Below are 16,563 nucleotides of genomic sequence, written 5' to 3' on the forward strand. Positions count from 1 at the left end.
TGCACACTTCAGTAGTCCTGCATTGGTTGTGCTATCAAACCAATTGTAAAGGCTGGAGGCCTTATTGATTCATTTGGAAAAGTTATGTCCATTTCTAGAGGTTTGATCTATTTATTATGAAAAATTAATGCAAAGCCAGTAGGTCTGGCGTACTTATTATGAAAAGCATGTGTTAATAGCAAAAGGTCTATTGTTACACTGTGCTAAAGCTTGTCAGTGGGTAATCTGTCACGTGGCATCTCATAGCTGTTGGCAGCCCACTCTGACAAACCGCAAGGATAGATTTGCACTACGATAATCCTTACTACTTATGTTAGCAGGGATATTAAATTACTTTGTACATATTTTTTTATTTTATTGGTGTATACCTGGTTGCCTTGAAGGAAAAAGTATGCTTAGTACAACAAGTCTGAGTTGTTGATGGTGTCAAGCCATAATAAAGGCTATGGACCTGATTGGTTCATTGGCATAGTTATTTCAGATGCCGCAATTCTCTTTGAAGGCAAGGGTTTTTGTGTGGATTACTCCCTTCAACATACTCTACAAATCCATGGGATAGATTTGCATTGTAGTAATTCTTTTCCTAATCTATTAGGAAGGCCAGACCGGCATAGTTGTCTGCCAGGATCCTGTGATAACAAATATTTAATATATATCTGTATTGTATATGTGTGCGGATTGATATAGATATATAGCTATAGATATATAGCTATAGAATTAAAGATAGTGCAGGCCATCCCTTTCCTGCAATTTATTTATTTATTTATAAACAGTTTTCTATAGCGCGAACTAGACCCTTGGGTATCAGAGCGCTTAACATCACATGGGATAGTACAAACATCAATGTAGTTAAATAATAAAAGAGGAAAAGGTACAGGACAAAACATCAATGTAGTTAGGTAATAAAAGAGGATAAGGTATAGGACTGCTACAACGTTCCAAGACATGAATAATACTGTTCTGAGGTAGTTGTTGAAAAATTTCTCTTCTCCCCTGGATTGTCTCTTGCCTTCCGACCAGTGTTCTGTTATGGAGTGTCATTTTCTATAAATATCTCGCTTTGTTATCTAAAATATCCCCACTGACTGGTTACAATGGCAGTTTGCCTACCTATGGGAGGAATTTGCTCATGAGAAAGATCTTAATTTCTTTCTTAAATGATGCAGTGTTCGAAATGTTTCTGATGTTCGCAGGGAGAGAATTCCAGATTCTAGGGGCTGCACCAGAGAACGCTCTCTCATAGGTTTTTTTCTTCTTGAAAATAGGTGGTCTCAGCAGCAGAAAATTGGCACTCCGGGTAGGTCTGTTTCTTCCTGATATTTCCATTTTCTTGGTAAGATATCTGGGAGTGTTGTGATGAATCGCTTTATGGGTGATACATGCCAATTTTAGCTGTATCCTAGCTTCGTAAGGTAGCCAGTTTAGAGCTTTCAAGTGGGGGGGATATGTGGTCAAATTTCCTCGTCCCTGTGATAAGTCTTGCCGCTGCATTGAGGCATGCTTTTAGAGGAGCTATGGACATTTTTGGGAGATCTGCTAGTGTTGTGCACCCATATTCAATTCTTGAGATAACCAGAGATTGCACCGCTAGTTTTAGGTCATTCTCCGATAGAAATGACTTCATTTTTCTTAAATAGTTCAGGTGGAAGCGTGCGTTTTTTGCCATTATTTTAATGTGGGTTTTCATATCAAGTTGTTCATCCAGTGTTATTCCTAGGGATTTTGCTGACTCAACTAGAGTCGGGTGCAGTTTAGTGCTGTGATCATTTTGGACCATTCCTTCGCTACTGCTTGTTTCTTTTGAGGTGCTATGAGTAAGAATTCGGTTTTATTTGCGTTTAGCTTGAGATGATTGTTAATTAGCCAATTTAGCGTCATTTTGAGGGCCTCATTCATGATGGTTGTGTCTTCCATTGATGCAATCTTGATGTAAAGTTGCGTGTCGTCTGCGTACATATGGTAAGATATTTTGGAATTTCGCAGGATTTCTGTGAGGGGTTCGATATAAAGATTAAACAAAGACGGAGATAGAATTGGTCCTTGGGGAACTCCAATTGCGTTAGGGCAAGAAGGAGAGAGAGATTGATTTACTAGGAATTTCTGAGTTATATTCTGTAAGAATGATTTGAACCAATCCAGTACAGTGCCGGAAATTCCCATCCTGTCGTGCAGTCTGTTTAGAAGTTTTTCATGGTTGACTGTGTCAAACGCTGATGACGACAAGTCAAGGAGGATGAGTAGACAAGCTTGGTTGTGATCTAAAGCTTGAAGTGCATCATCGTCTATGTGGAGGATTGCTGTTTCCGTGCTGTGGCCAGCTCTGAATCCTGATTGGCAATCATCCAGTAGAGAGAAGTTGTCGATATGTTGGCTTAACTGATTTTATACACACCTCTCTATTAATTTGGCAAGAAGAGGGATATTGGTCACTGGGCGGTAGTTATTTGGATCTGCCGGGTCTGCTGTGTTTTTTTTTAGGATCAGGACTACTTGACCTGTCTTGAGGCATTCTGGGAGGACCCCCTGGGAGAATGAGGCGTTTATAATTTCCGTCCATATTGGAATCATAATATGGCTGATTTTTTCCAGGCATTTTGATGGTAGAGGGTCGTTAAAGTGATTGTTAGGTTTAGTGGCCGCGAGCGTTTTCGTGATCTCAATCTGGTTTAAAAGTGTGAAAGTGTCCCAATGTGCCTTGTTTTTAGTCTTATTGTTTGCATAGTTTGTTGCAGATTGTGATGCAGTGTTGTCGCTGGGGTTATCTGTAGCGATCCTGAGTTCTTTTTCCAGATCATTGGCTTTGTTATAGAAAAAGATTCAGAAAAGGGGGTGGTGATGAACAGAGTGCCTGAATTAAGCAGACCACTCTTACCCAGTCCAAAGATCAGGGCTTGATCCATCACCGTTTTTTAGCTCACTGCACCATCCCAGCTCAGAACTTGGCTATATGCAAATTAGTCTGTTCCTGTCCCAGTGCATGATGGGAACAGGGCAAACCAAACTACCAAGCCAATTCTTGTACTGGGAAGGAAACAAGCTTCCGGGGACCGGTTTCTGCCATTTCAGGCGTCGTCGGCCCGGCTTGCTTGAATCCTGATGGTGCAATGAGCAAGGGACTCACATCTGAGTATACCCTTCCACGCTTATGGTGGACAAAATGATTCAGAAAAGGGGGTGGTGATGAACAGAGTGCCTGAATTAAGCAGACCACTCTTACCCAGTCCAAAGATCAGGGCTTGATCCATCACCGTTTTTTAGCTCACTGCACCATCCCAGCTCAGAACTTGGCTATATGCAAATTAGTCTGTTCCTGTCCCAGTGCATGATGGGAACAGGGCAAACCAAACTACCAAGCCAATTCTTGTACTGGGAAGGAAACAAGCTTCCGGGGACCGGTTTCTGCCATTTCGGCTTGGTAGTTTGGTCTGCCCTGTTCCCATGATGCACTGGGCCAGGGACAGACTAATTTGCATATAGCCAGGTTCTGAACTGGGATGGTGCAGTGAGCTAAAAAACGGTGATGGATCAAGCCCTGATCTGTTGACTGGGTAGGAGTGTTCTGATTAACTCAGATACTCTGTCCATCACCACCCCCTTTTTGTAATTATTTTGGCCACCATGAGTGTGGAAGGGTATGCTCAGACATGAGTCCCTTGCTCATTGCACCATCAGGATTCAAGCAAGCCGGGCCGAAGACGGCTGTAATGCCAGAAACCGGTCCCCGGAAGCTTGTTTCCTTTCCAGTGAAGAATTGGCTTGGTAGTTTGGTCTGCCCTGTTCCCATGATGCACTGGGCCAGGGACAGACTAATTTGCATATAGCCAGGTTCTGAACTGGGATGGTGCAGTGAGCTGAAAAAACGGTGATGGATCAAGCCCTGATCTGTTGACTGGGTAGGAGTGTTCTGATTAACTCAGATACTCTGTCCATCACCACCCCCTTTTTAGGTTTTGCCTCGCCAAAAAGATGCGCTCTGCGCATCTTTTTCGCGCAGGCGAAAACCTGATGAGAATTGTAGTGTGCTTTGGGTCGGCCCTCCTCATTCATTGGCTGGCTCCGTAAATGGAGCCTTGCCATTGGACGAGGGGCCTGTCCGTCAATGCCGGACCAGACACGGGGGCGTTCCCGACATTCTTTGGCTTTTGCCGACGTCACGCGACGCCGGGAACGCCCCCGAGTCTGGTCCGGCATTGCCGGCACCTCCCTTGCTCCCCCTCCCGCTTGTTTTGGTGCCCGCCTTCGTGCTCCGGCCGGTCGTCGTCAGCTCTCTCCTCCCCCTTTCCCGCCCTCTCCCGCTTCTCTCTGATGCCCGCCTTCCGGTGAGACACTGTGATGAATGCCACTGAAAGCCCTGGATGGACTGGGCTGGGTCCGGGTCAGTCTGCTCGGTAGTGGGCTGACTAGTGACTTGAAACATTGAAAGAACATATTTGAACCAGCCTTTGACAATAAATTATGACGTAATGCAGCTAACACAAATGTAACGTGTGAAACTGCAGACTGTTATGTTCAGCCAGAGTGGAGCTTCAGAGTGGAGCTTCAGAGTGGAGCTTCAGAGTGGAGCTTCAGAGTGGAGCTTCAGAGTGGAGCTTCAGAGTGGAGCTTCAGAGTGGAGCTTCAGAGTGGAGCTTCAGAGTGGAGCTTCAGAGTGGAGCTTCAGAGTGGAGCTTCAGAGTGGAGCTTCAGAGTGGAGCTTCAGAGTGCAGAGTGGAGCTTCAGAGTGCAGAGTGGAGCTTCAGAGTGGAGCTTCAGAGTGCAGAGTGGAGCTTCAGAGTGCAGAGTGGAGCTTCAGAGTGCAGAGTGGAGCTTCAGAGTGCAGAGTGGAGCTTCAGAGTGGAGCTTCAGAGTGCAGAGTGGAGCTTCAGAGTGGAGCTTCAGAGTGCAGAGTGGAGCTTCAGAGTGGAGCTTCAGAGTGCAGAGTGGAGCTTCAGAGTGCAGAGTGGAGCTTCAGAGTGCAGAGTGGAGCTTCAGAGTGCAGAGTGGAGCTTCAGAGTGCAGAGTGGAGCTTCAGAGTGGAGCTTCAGAGTGCAGAGTGGAGCTTCAGAGTGGAGCTTCAGAGTGCAGAGTGGAGCTTCAGAGTGCAGAGTGGAGCTTCAGAGTGGAGCTTCAGAGTGCAGAGTGGAGCTTCAGAGTGCAGAGTGGAGCTTCAGAGTGCAGAGTGGAGCTTCAGAGTGCAGAGTGGAGCTTCAGAGTGCAGAGTGGAGCTTCAGAGTGCAGAGTGGAGCTTCAGAGTGCAGAGTGGAGCTTCAGAGTGGAGCTTCAGAGTGGAGCTTCAGAGTGGAGCTTCAGAGTGGAGCTTCAGAGTGGAGCTTCAGAGTGGAGCTTCAGAGTGGAGCTTCAGAGTGGAGCTTCAGAGTGGAGCTTCAGAGTGGAGCTTCAGAGTGGAGCTTCAGAGTGCAGAGTGGAGCTTCAGAGTGCAGAGTGGAGCTTCAGAGTGGAGCTTCAGAGTGCAGAGTGGAGCTTCAGAGTGCAGAGTGGAGCTTCAGAGTGGAGCTTCAGAGTGGAGCTTCAGAGTGCAGAGTGGAGCTTCAGAGTGGAGCTTCAGAGTGCAGAGTGGAGCTTCAGAGTGGAGCTTCAGAGTGCAGAGTGGAGCTTCAGAGTGGAGCTTCAGAGTGCAGAGTGGAGCTTCAGAGTGGAGCTTCAGAGTGCAGAGTGGAGCTTCAGAGTGGAGCTTCAGAGTGCAGAGTGGAGCTTCAGAGTGGAGCTTCAGAGTGCAGAGTGGAGCTTCAGAGTGCAGAGTGGAGCTTCAGAGTGCAGAGTGGAGCTTCAGAGTGCAGAGTGGAGCTTCAGAGTGCAGAGTGGAGCTTCAGAGTGCAGAGTGGAGCTTCAGAGTGCAGAGTGGAGCTTCAGAGTGCAGAGTGGAGCTTCAGAGTGCAGAGTGGAGCTTCAGAGTGCAGAGTGGAGCTTCAGAGTGGAGCTTCAGAGTGGAGCTTCAGAGTGGAGCTTCAGAGTGGAGCTTCAGAGTGGAGCTTCAGAGTGGAGCTTCAGAGTGGAGCTTCAGAGTGGAGCTTCAGAGTGGAGCTTCAGAGTGGAGCTTCAGAGTGGAGCTTCAGAGTGGAGCTTCAGAGTGGAGCTTCAGAGTGGAGCTTCAGAGTGGAGCTTCAGAGTGGAGCTTCAGAGTGCAGAGTGGAGCTTCAGAGTGCAGAGTGGAGCTTCAGAGTGCAGAGTGGAGCTTCAGAGTGGAGCTTCAGAGTGCAGAGTGGAGCTTCAGAGTGCAGAGTGGAGCTTCAGAGTGCAGAGTGGAGCTTCAGAGTGGAGCTTCAGAGTGGAGCTTCAGAGTGGAGCTTCAGAGTGGAGCTTCAGAGTGGAGCTTCAGAGTGGAGCTTCAGAGTGGAGCTTCAGAGTGGAGCTTCAGAGTGCAGAGTGGAGCTGCAGAGTGCAGAGTGGAGCTGCAGAGTGCAGAGTGGAGCTGCAGAGTGCAGAGTGGAGCTGCAGAGTGCAGAGTGGAGCTGCAGAGTGCAGAGTGGAGCTGCAGAGTGCAGAGTGGAGCTGCAGAGTGCAGAGTGGAGCTGCAGAGTGCAGAGTGGAGCTGCAGAGTGCAGAGTGGAGCTGCAGAGTGCAGAGTGGAGCTGCAGAGTGCAGAGTGGAGCTTCAGAGTGCAGAGTGCAGCTTCAGAGTGCAGAGTGGAGCTTCAGAGTGGAGCTTCAGAGTGGAGCTTCAGAGTGGAGCTTCAGAGTGGAGCTTCAGAGTGGAGCTTCAGAGTGGAGCTTCAGAGTGGAGCTTCAGAGTGGAGCTTCAGAGTGGAGCTTCAGAGTGGAGCTTCAGAGTGGAGCTTCAGAGTGGAGCTTCAGAGTGGAGCTTCAGAGTGGAGCTTCAGAGTGGAGCTTCAGAGTGGAGCTTCAGAGTGGAGCTTCAGAGTGGAGCTTCAGAGTGGAGCTTCAGAGTGGAGCTTCAGAGTGGAGCTTCAGAGTGGAGCTTCAGAGTGGAGCTTCAGAGTGGAGCTTCAGAGTGGAGCTTCAGAGTGGAGCTTCAGAGTGGAGCTTCAGAGTGGAGCTTCAGAGTGGAGCTTCAGAGTGGAGCTTCAGAGTGGAGCTTCAGAGTGGAGCTTCAGAGTGCAGAGTGGAGCTTCAGAGTGCAGAGTGGAGCTTCAGAGTGCAGCTTCAGAGTGCAGAGTGGAGCTTCAGAGTGGAGCTTCAGAGTGCAGAGTGGAGCTGCAGAGTGCAGAGTGGAGCTGTGGAGCTTCAGAGTGGAGCTTCAGAGTGCAGAGTGGAGCTTCAGAGTGGAGCTTCAGAGTGCAGAGTGGAGCTTCAGAGTGGAGCTTCAGAGTGCAGAGTGGAGCTTCAGAGTGGAGCTTCAGAGTGCAGAGTGGAGCTTCAGAGTGGAGCTTCAGAGTGGAGCTTCAGAGTGGAGCTTCAGAGTGGAGCTTCAGAGTGGAGCTTCAGAGTGGAGCTTCAGAGTGGAGCTTCAGAGTGGAGCTTCAGAGTGGAGCTTCAGAGTGGAGCTTCAGAGTGGAGCTTCAGAGTGGAGCTTCAGAGTGGAGCTTCAGAGTGGAGCTTCAGAGTGGAGCTTCAGAGTGGAGCTTCAGAGTGCAGAGTGGAGCTTCAGAGTGGAGCTTCAGAGTGGAGCTTCAGAGTGTCAAGAGCAATGCCAATAGCTCTAACTTTAACAAAGGCAAAACCATTGCATTGTAAATGCTTGTTGTAATTATTTTGGCCACCATGAGTGTGGAAGGGTATGCTCAGACATGAGTCCCTTGCTCATTGCACCATCAGGATTCAAGCAAGCCGGGCCGAAGACGGCTGTAATGCCAGAAACCGGTCCCCGGAAGCTTGTTTCCTTTCCAGTGAAGAATTGGCTTGGTAGTTTGGTCTGCCCTGTTCCCATGATGCACTGGGCCAGGGACAGACTAATTTGCATATAGCCAGGTTCTGAACTGGGATGGTGCAGTGAGCTAAAAAACGGTGATGGATCAAGCCCTGATCTGTTGACTGGGTAGGAGTGTTCTGATTAACTCAGATACTCTGTCCATCACCACCCCCTTTTTGTAATTATTTTGGCCACCATGAGTGTGGAAGGGTATGCTCAGACATGAGTCCCTTGCTCATTGCACCATCAGGATTCAAGCAAGCCGGGCCGAAGACGGCTGTAATGCCAGAAACCGGTCCCCGGAAGCTTGTTTCCTTTCCAGTGAAGAATTGGCTTGGTAGTTTGGTCTGCCCTGTTCCCATGATGCACTGGGCCAGGGACAGACTAATTTGCATATAGCCAGGTTCTGAACTGGGATGGTGCAGTGAGCTAAAAAACGGTGATGGATCAAGCCCTGATCTGTTGACTGGGTAGGAGTGTTCTGATTAACTCAGATACTCTGTCCATCACCACCCCCTTTTTGTAATTGTTATAGAAAAAGGTTGAGAATTCTTCACAACTTGGTTGTGTTTTGGTAACTTCTTGGACCAATTTTGCCAGCTTATTTGAATGTAATTTTATAATCTCAAACAGTTTCCGAGGTCTGTTTTTGGCGTTGTCCAGTTCAGATTTGATAAATTCCTTTTTCGAGTAGTTGATCTTTTTGTTATATTCCTTTCTGATCTTTCTGAGGGATTTCAGCTCAGAGGATGATGGGTGTTGTCTCCATTTTCTTTCTGCATGTCTCAATTTTTGCCTATCTTCGTTCAATATTCCGTTAAACCTAGGTTTTTAATCTTTTCCGTGACTCTTTTTAATTTGAGTGGTAAGGTGTAGTTGACTATTTGCGATATTGTGGTCGTGTAATGGTTCGTTAGATCCGTCACATTCTGCATGTTTTCTGGTAGGATTAGATCTCTTTTGCAGCTTTCCAATAGAAGATCTGTATTCGAGTCTCTGGTTTATCTTATCCATCTCTTCCTTTTGCTCGATTGAGTGGTTTTTATCTTCTCCTGAGATGATATTAGGAAGGTTATGGCGTGGTGATCTGACCAGTCGCATGGTTCTATTGAGAGGTTTGAGATGATGTTATTCTTAGAGATGATCCAGTCTAATGTTGCTCCTTTTTAGGTTTTGCCTGGCGAAAAGATGCGCTCTGCGCATCTTTTTCGCGCAGGCGAAATCCTGATGAGAACTGTAGTGTGGCTTTGGTTCGGCCCTCGTCATTCATTGGCTGGCTCCATAAATGGAGCCTAGCCATTGGACGAGGGGCCTGTCCGTCAATGCCGGACCAGATTCGGGGGCGTTCCCGACATTCTTTGGCTTTTGCCGACGTCACGCGACGTCAGCCGAAAGCCGGGAACGCCCCCGAATCTGGTCCGGCATTGCCGGCACCTGCCTCTGCCTTCCTGCTCGGGACATTGCACAAAAGTCGCTCGATAGCCCCTCCCTCCCGCTCCGTGGCAGCCCGTCTCCCTCCCTCTCCTCAGGCCGGCCAGCCGAAGGAAGCAGCCGTCCGCCTCCAGCCAGGGCCGCGCTGGGATTGGCCCAGCCGGCCGAGCCTCCACCACGTCATCGGGAGGAGGAGTGGAGAGCAGGAAGCAAGAGATCTGCCGGAAGATGTCCAGGTGAGTGCTTTGTTTTTTAGTTTGTTGCTTTGTCCGTGTGTGTGTGTCGGTTCCCGCCCCTCACCCTCCCGCTGTCAGTGTGTGGCCGTTCCCGACCCCCCTCCCGCTCTTTGTGCCTTTCCAACCCCCCCTCCTAGCCGGCACCCGCCTTCCTGCTCCGGCCAAGGGTCGCCTACAATCCCTGACAAACCCCAACAGCTCTCTTCCACCAAGGGAGAATGTGCACCAGCAGAGGCAGGCAGTCTCTGACTCAACTGTCTCGCACACAAGGCTCGTGGTTCAGGCGGGGAGTCTCTGGCCTACTCTCGGCCTACTGCGGGCACCGGAGCCGGCCGATAACGTAGCCCTGCAGCCCAATTCCTGCCAGCTCCCCACTGCATCGCGAAACTCGAAGTCCGCTCCTGTTCGGACTTCGGGACAAGCAGTCGCGCCCCCCCTTACCGGGTACAGTTGTTCACGCTAGCTCCTCAGAAGGGCAGCAGGGGCAGCCTACGACGCCAGCAACAAGAGGGCACTCGCTGGCTTTGTCCCAGACTTTCCAAGGCTCCGGCGTCACAGTTGGGTGCCGCCGATCTCTCTGCGCGGCGGCCTCACAAAAGGTCCAGCAGTCAGCCCGATCGGCGATGACAGGTGTCCGTAGACCGCTCCCCGTCCAGAATTTCGGCAGCTGACTCAGGTAGGGCAGGATATTCGGCGGTGGCCGGCAGAGCAGCACTACAGCACTGCCATCTTGCCGCGCGCCAAGCCACGCCCGCGGGAAACACTGAATTAGGTGTTTGAATACACCATGACCCCAAATTGATGACATGTGAAAACTATGGCACTGCTCTCACAAAATTGGAAAGCCAGGTTGTGAGATGGGTCCTATTGCCACTATCAATAGCCGACAGAATTGCAATCCAGAAAATGGTGTTGCCCCGCTTTATTTTTCTATTAACAAACATACCCACAGCACTCACACAACAGTTTTTCACAAGACTGCGCTCCTGTATGACCACCCCTACATGGGCAGGCAAACAACCCAAGGTAGGGTGGAAGGAGCTTACTCTGCCATATACACAAGGTAGTTTCGGGGCCCCAGACTTGCCGCTTTATTATCTTTGCACCCAAGCACAATACGTGCATTATTGGATACACCCACATGCATATCTATCGCACGAGGCACTGGAGAACGATAGTGATCATCCACTGCCATTTTATTGCTCCCAAAACGGTACACTCCACGGGCCGAAATTAACCCAGTGCACAATACAATTACAGCATGGTACAAGACGGGCTAATAAACTCCCGGCATATGCCACCGGCCCTGCCTTACAACACCATCCTCAAATAACAGTGATGCAGGAGAATAAAACGCAAAAACTTCTGGGCGAAATGGGACTGCATACAATGATTGAAATATTTCCCAATGGCTAATTCATAACACAATTGGACGTTATCCCAGCTGCTAACCGCACGCCGCTAATGTTATTTGCATATTTTAGATTACGAGCTGCAGTGAGATATTTATCCTACATTTCCTGAAGAACCCCCAACGCACAATACCCTAAAGCACTCTAGAGCATCGACTTGTAGCAAATATTTATTTATTCGTTACTTCTTTATAAAAAAACAAATTAATTAATTACATTTCCTTGCATAAAGGAATAATTCTGGACATGATTGGCAATCTATTTATCGTGTACAAAATATATACTATTAATTCCAGCTTTGTGTGCTATGGAACACCCTTGTTTGTAACGAAAAAACATACCGGTAACCTGAATGTGGACTCATCTGTGCATATGGTGTGCATTATTCCTACAAAGTAAATCCAGCGCAGCTCAGACACGCATCAGCTCGAGAGCGCAGACCTCAGAGGCGGCGGCGCCCTCGGCTCCGAACATGGGCCTTCTCATAGCCACCCTTCAGGGGGGCATCATGCTGCTGACCCTGCCAGTGCACCTCTTGGCTCTCTTAGGAGGATGGCAGCCACTAGCCAATAAGATGTTTCCGTACGTGTTGGCCACATTTAGCCACGTCTACAACCGGAAGATGCATTCCTTCAAGAAGACTCTTTTCACCAATATGCTAGACTTCGCCGGCCCCGGGGGGAAGCTCAACATTTTGGAGGTCGGAAGCGGAACGGGAACAAATTTCCAGTTTTTCCCGCCAGGATGCCGAGTCACGTGCACGGATCCGAACCCAGACTTCGAGCGCTTCCTGGGCAAGAGCGTTGCAGAAAATGACCACGTCCGGTTCACGCGCTTCCTCGTGGCGTCTGGGGAAGACATGTCGGCGGTGGCCAGCGGCTCCGCGGATGCTGTGGTCTGCACGCTGGTGCTGTGTTCGGTGCGGAACGTGGAGGGGGTCCTCAAGGAGGTGGTGCGAGTCCTCAGACCGGTGAGTATTCTGTAGTGCTATTTTGAGATGTACAAGTTTAATATGGCAGCTGACTTTCACTTTCTCTGAGTCACTATTTCGAAGCGCAGATTACAAGGGAAAACTCGGCAAAGCAATAGCTACGACCTATATATTGGGCAAATGGCACTGGTTTCCTGACCCACACTTCACATGAATTATGTCAAAGCTGAGATTATTACTTGTTCACAAATTACATATTTTAGCCAATAGAACGTGTGCACTTTCTAAACTTGTAGGATTGCACATTCATAAAGGTTAAAATTTACAGAGACTTTATCTGCCAGCCTATGGCGTTACTTACCCAAGCGAAGGGTCGTTTATAGGAATTCCATTCCATTGTTTGATCCTCTACCCCTTTCCTAAACAATTCCATGTTCCGCATTTTATGCAGTCTATGCTTCGTAGCATGTATGGAAAACTTGGAATCACTGAAAAATCATAAAAATAATGCATGTAGGAGGCAATAAATGATCCAGGCTTTGTAGGCAACAGGCACCTCTATGTAGGATCCTGGGCAACACCCACCCTCTTGCTGAGGCAGATGTTTATCTTTTTGTTAGGAATGTCGCAAAGCACACTTTTGAAAACACTGCACTTCACGTGCACAACTCGACTTGTGTCATTTGTATCGGTGTAAACCTACGATTTTGTGTACTTGACTGTACGCTTCTCCACATTTTAGTAAGTCAATGCCAAACATACTTTTATGATGCTAGTAATACAAAATATATATATCTCTCTCAAAAAAAATATATATATAGATAGATACACATAGAGAGAGACAAATTGTGTTTATAATTTTTGAACTACAGTAACTCATTATTCCTCTAATAACTAGTATATCTTTTCCGGAAAACCAACTGGCTCTGCAGATTTTCCTTTATTTATTCCAGTATTTTCTAAAGTGTTAATTTAGGGAATTGGATATCCTTAAACAAAGTAGCATAACTTCCTAGTTGAAATATTCTCTCTATAGGTCAGAACTATGATCTTGAAACTCCAAATATATTTCCCTAACATTTTCTATTGTTGTTGAAATATTATTTCTACTTTTTTTTGCCTTTGTCTTCTACAATAGAATGACATTCCTAGCATACAATTCTCCAAAAGCAACCCCACCTCAGCTTACTCAAATTATGATTCAGAATGCCTTACGCCTAAGAGATGTTTACGTGCCTCTGTTGCCTGCAATGTGTGGGGGCTCGCAGTGTGTGTGTGGGGGCTCGCAGTGTGTGTGGGGGGGCTCGCAGTGTGTGGGGGGCTCTGTGTGGCTGTGTGTGTGGGGGGCTCTGTGTGGGTGGGTGTGTGGGGGGCTCTGTGTGGGTGTGTGTGGGGGGCTCTGTGTGGGTGTTTGTCATTTGCGAGAGATTAAGCTATTGGCATTGTAAATGACAATGCCATTTATTTATGTTAAAAAAACATAAATAAAAATAATGTCAAGAGCAATGCCAATAGCTCTAACTTTAACAAAGGCAAAACCATTGCATTGTAAATGCTTGTTCATGAGTAGGTTGTAGACCGGCTTGTGATAAGTTTAGCTCAATCAGAAAGTCTTTAAAGACGTTGACCTGTTTGTCGTTGTTGTCATCCCAGTGAAGATTGAAATCTCCTAGAAATATATTATTATTGTCATTGATGGAGTTGGCAGTGATGATCTCCATTAGTTGGTCAATGAAGTTCATATTATTACCTGGAGGGTGATATAAGGCATGTAGGTTGCAAATCTGTTTATCTGATCTTATGTTGAGCCCAAGGTATTTGCAAGATTCAAGAGGGTCTGATTGAAAATGTCTAATTTCTAAATTTGATCTGTGGATACAGGCAATACCACCTCCTGACTTTTTTAGTCTTGTCAAGTCTCGTTATGTTATAGTGCGGTGGCACCAATAGGTCTAGAACTGGGGACGAGGATTCAGACAGCCATGTTTCAGTAAGGATTGTTACATCTATTTCCTGATTGATAATGATATCAGCTATGTCCGAAGCATGTTTCGTTGCCGATCTGCAGTTGATCAATAGGCATTTTAATGATTTTTCTGTTCTATCTGTGATCTTGTAAGACGTGTCGGTGGTTAGATGGATTTGTTGTAAATTGTTGATTGGGTTTCCTTCCATTTCTCGTGGATGTTCTATTTGCGTCTATCGATACTCTTTTGATTTCTTGAGCTTTGGTGGGGTCCAGCTGCTCGTACTCCCTGAGTATTGCTAGTATCTCTACTTCCGACAAAGAGTTTTGAATCCTATTTGGTCTGTTTTGTCTGTGTGACAATGGCATCACTCTCTTCTTGTTTTTGTCTTTGGTTGTATTCAGTAGCTGTTTGATGTGTTCTACTTCCGTGTGAGTGTTTTCTGTAGTATTGCGTAGTCTGTCTATACCTTTCAAGGTGTTTGATACTTCCTGCGACATGAAACTAATGTGTGTTTGAATCTCGAATTTTTTCCATGAGCTTAGTTGACGTGATGTGATTATTCCTTCGTATGATTCGATCTTCCCATTTTCTGTTCTTGCGTTTCCGTTCAGACCCCTGTCTCATTTTCTTCATATTTCTCTCCTTAGGTCGGTTTTCTCCTCTGACCTTAATTGCTGGGTTGGCTGTTCTGTCTCGGCTTGGTGATCCACTGTTGTTGAAGTTGTTTGTATTTCGCGTTCTCTCTTCTTCGTTCCTGGTCAACGTACTTTCAGTTCCGCATAAGGCTCCTGGATGAATGTCCTGTTCCCGTAGGTTTCTAGATGGAGTGCTGATTTGTTCAGTTTCCTGTTGGTCTCTGGTTGGGGTACTAATTGTGGAGAAAGCGTCATATGAGGTTGTGTTGTCTTCTGACGGACTCTGGGGTTGTAAAGACCTAATGACTCTTGATTGCGTGACTTGATCAGGTTCCTTATGGACCCTAGGTGTGGTGCTTATTATATTGGTGTTGTTGGGTGTGACAAGGTTGTCTTCTGTGTTTCTCCGGTGTGTTAGTAGCTTTGTAGTCTCTGTTTCTTCTTAATGATGTGAAAAGATTATAACATTTTTCCAGGTCGTTGTTAGATGCTTGGATCATCACTATCCCTGTCTTGAAGATAGTGATGCAGAGGTCCGCTCCCAGGTTGGGTGATGCTTTTGTCATATATTTTGTACCATGAGGGATGTTAGTTGTGGATTTTATATGTAGCAACGTTGTAAAGGCATTGCGCCATTTCACCCTTTTTCTGGTGAAGAATATCAAGTCTTTCGTGATGACTCCTTTGGCCATGCACACGGAGGTGTCCGAGATCAAAGTGTCAGGGTTTTTCCTCATAATGTTATGTTTAAATGTTTTGGCTGCATTCTTAGAAAGGTGGGTTGGGTATTTTATGGTGTACGCGTTTCCACTCGTTAGTTCCAGGTAGTTTTCCTCCATATTTTGTGGTATGCGAGACAAATTTAGGAATTTGTATGAGAACTCTCTTAATTAATTAAATAATTAAATGTATGAGTGTCATTTACACTCTGCTTTGATTTGTGACACTGTACAACATAAGGGTAATATGGGTTTGCCTACTTCAGCCATTCGCTCTCTTGCCCTGCGAGTGACATTTGTCTGTTCACGTGCACATCCAGCTGAAAATGAATGTGCTTCAGTGCTCGGGCTGGTGTACTAGTCCTTTTGGTTTTCCTTTCTTTCCTTACGTAGGTCCCATTTCATTTCTTTCCTTCTGTTATTATTTAATTTTTTTGCGCTTACTACATCTCACTAGACAGTGCTAATGGGGCACTTGCTTGTTGCTCATTTCAGCTGCAGCGCATCTCATCCCCTGCTGCCACTGCTTTTAAACCAGGTGACCATCATGGAATGGTACGTACATAGTGAATCATTGTTTTACTATTCCAAGATGGACAACACATTGGTCCTAAATGTCATGGCCATGCTTGACCTTTAAAACAACAATACACTATGTACAATACCATTGCACAATTGCCATTCACTGCAATCTTTAATTTTATTTTTTATTGTGCCTGCAGTGTTACGGTGGCTGCACACTTTCTGCTCTGAGAGATGTGCAGTAGCTGACAACTCTAGTGACTGCCCTGAAAACAGTCCCTAAACTTGTGCCTTTCTCGTTTTTTCATGCCCACAGGAGGAGGCAAAAGCTGAGGAGGAGGAAGGTGTACCAGACGAGGATGGCTGGGTTAAGGTGACACGGAAAGGGCGACGGCCAGGCATCCCACGCACAGAGGCAGCCAACTTAAAAGTACTGGAGCGTGAGAAACGGCGCAGAGCGCAGAAGGAACTGCTTAATTTCTATGCGTGGCAACACCGTGAGAACAAACGAGAACGTGAGTTGCACAGTACTGCTCTTTCCTTTTACACGGTGTTTAGAAACTCCCCATCCAGATACTGATAGCTCCAGATACTTTGCTCCCCTTACTTGATGCTCCCGCTCCTCCTCCAGATGCTTTCTTCTTTTTTTCCAGATGATTATCTGCCTCCTACATGCTTACCTTCCTTTGCCACCTCCTCACACCTGCTGCTGTTCTAATTATATGCACCCACTCTCTTTGTTGGAATTTCTCCTGCAACCGATCTTTTTTTCCAAATTCTTTTATAGTGCCTCCCCCTCCTTTTTAATCTTTTTACACTCATCCTAGTACAATGTACACCTACAGCCTGTATAAAATTAAACAATTACCTTGTAATAAATGTACTACCTGCATTGTATGTT

The 16,563-nt window shown here is 46.9% G+C and overlaps 1 protein-coding gene and 1 pseudogene across 1 annotated transcript in view; both read left to right on the plus strand.

Moving 5' to 3' along the window:
* RRP7A (ribosomal RNA processing 7 homolog A) overlaps positions 1–16,563 on the plus strand; it is a 57,767-nt gene that overhangs the window by 29,357 nt on the left and 11,847 nt on the right. Inside the window, exon 6 of the mRNA XM_078640368.1 lies at positions 15,979–16,177. Within this exon, the coding sequence (XP_078496494.1) occupies positions 15,979–16,177 (199 nt within the window). The remainder of the gene's footprint in view (positions 1–15,978; positions 16,178–16,563) is intronic.
* LOC144752443 (thiol S-methyltransferase TMT1B pseudogene) lies at positions 11,286–11,982 on the plus strand (annotated as a pseudogene).

This window comes from Lissotriton helveticus, chromosome 1_1 (assembly GCF_964261635.1).
Source record: "Lissotriton helveticus chromosome 1_1, aLisHel1.1, whole genome shotgun sequence".
Lineage (NCBI taxonomy): Eukaryota > Metazoa > Chordata > Amphibia > Caudata > Salamandridae > Lissotriton > Lissotriton helveticus.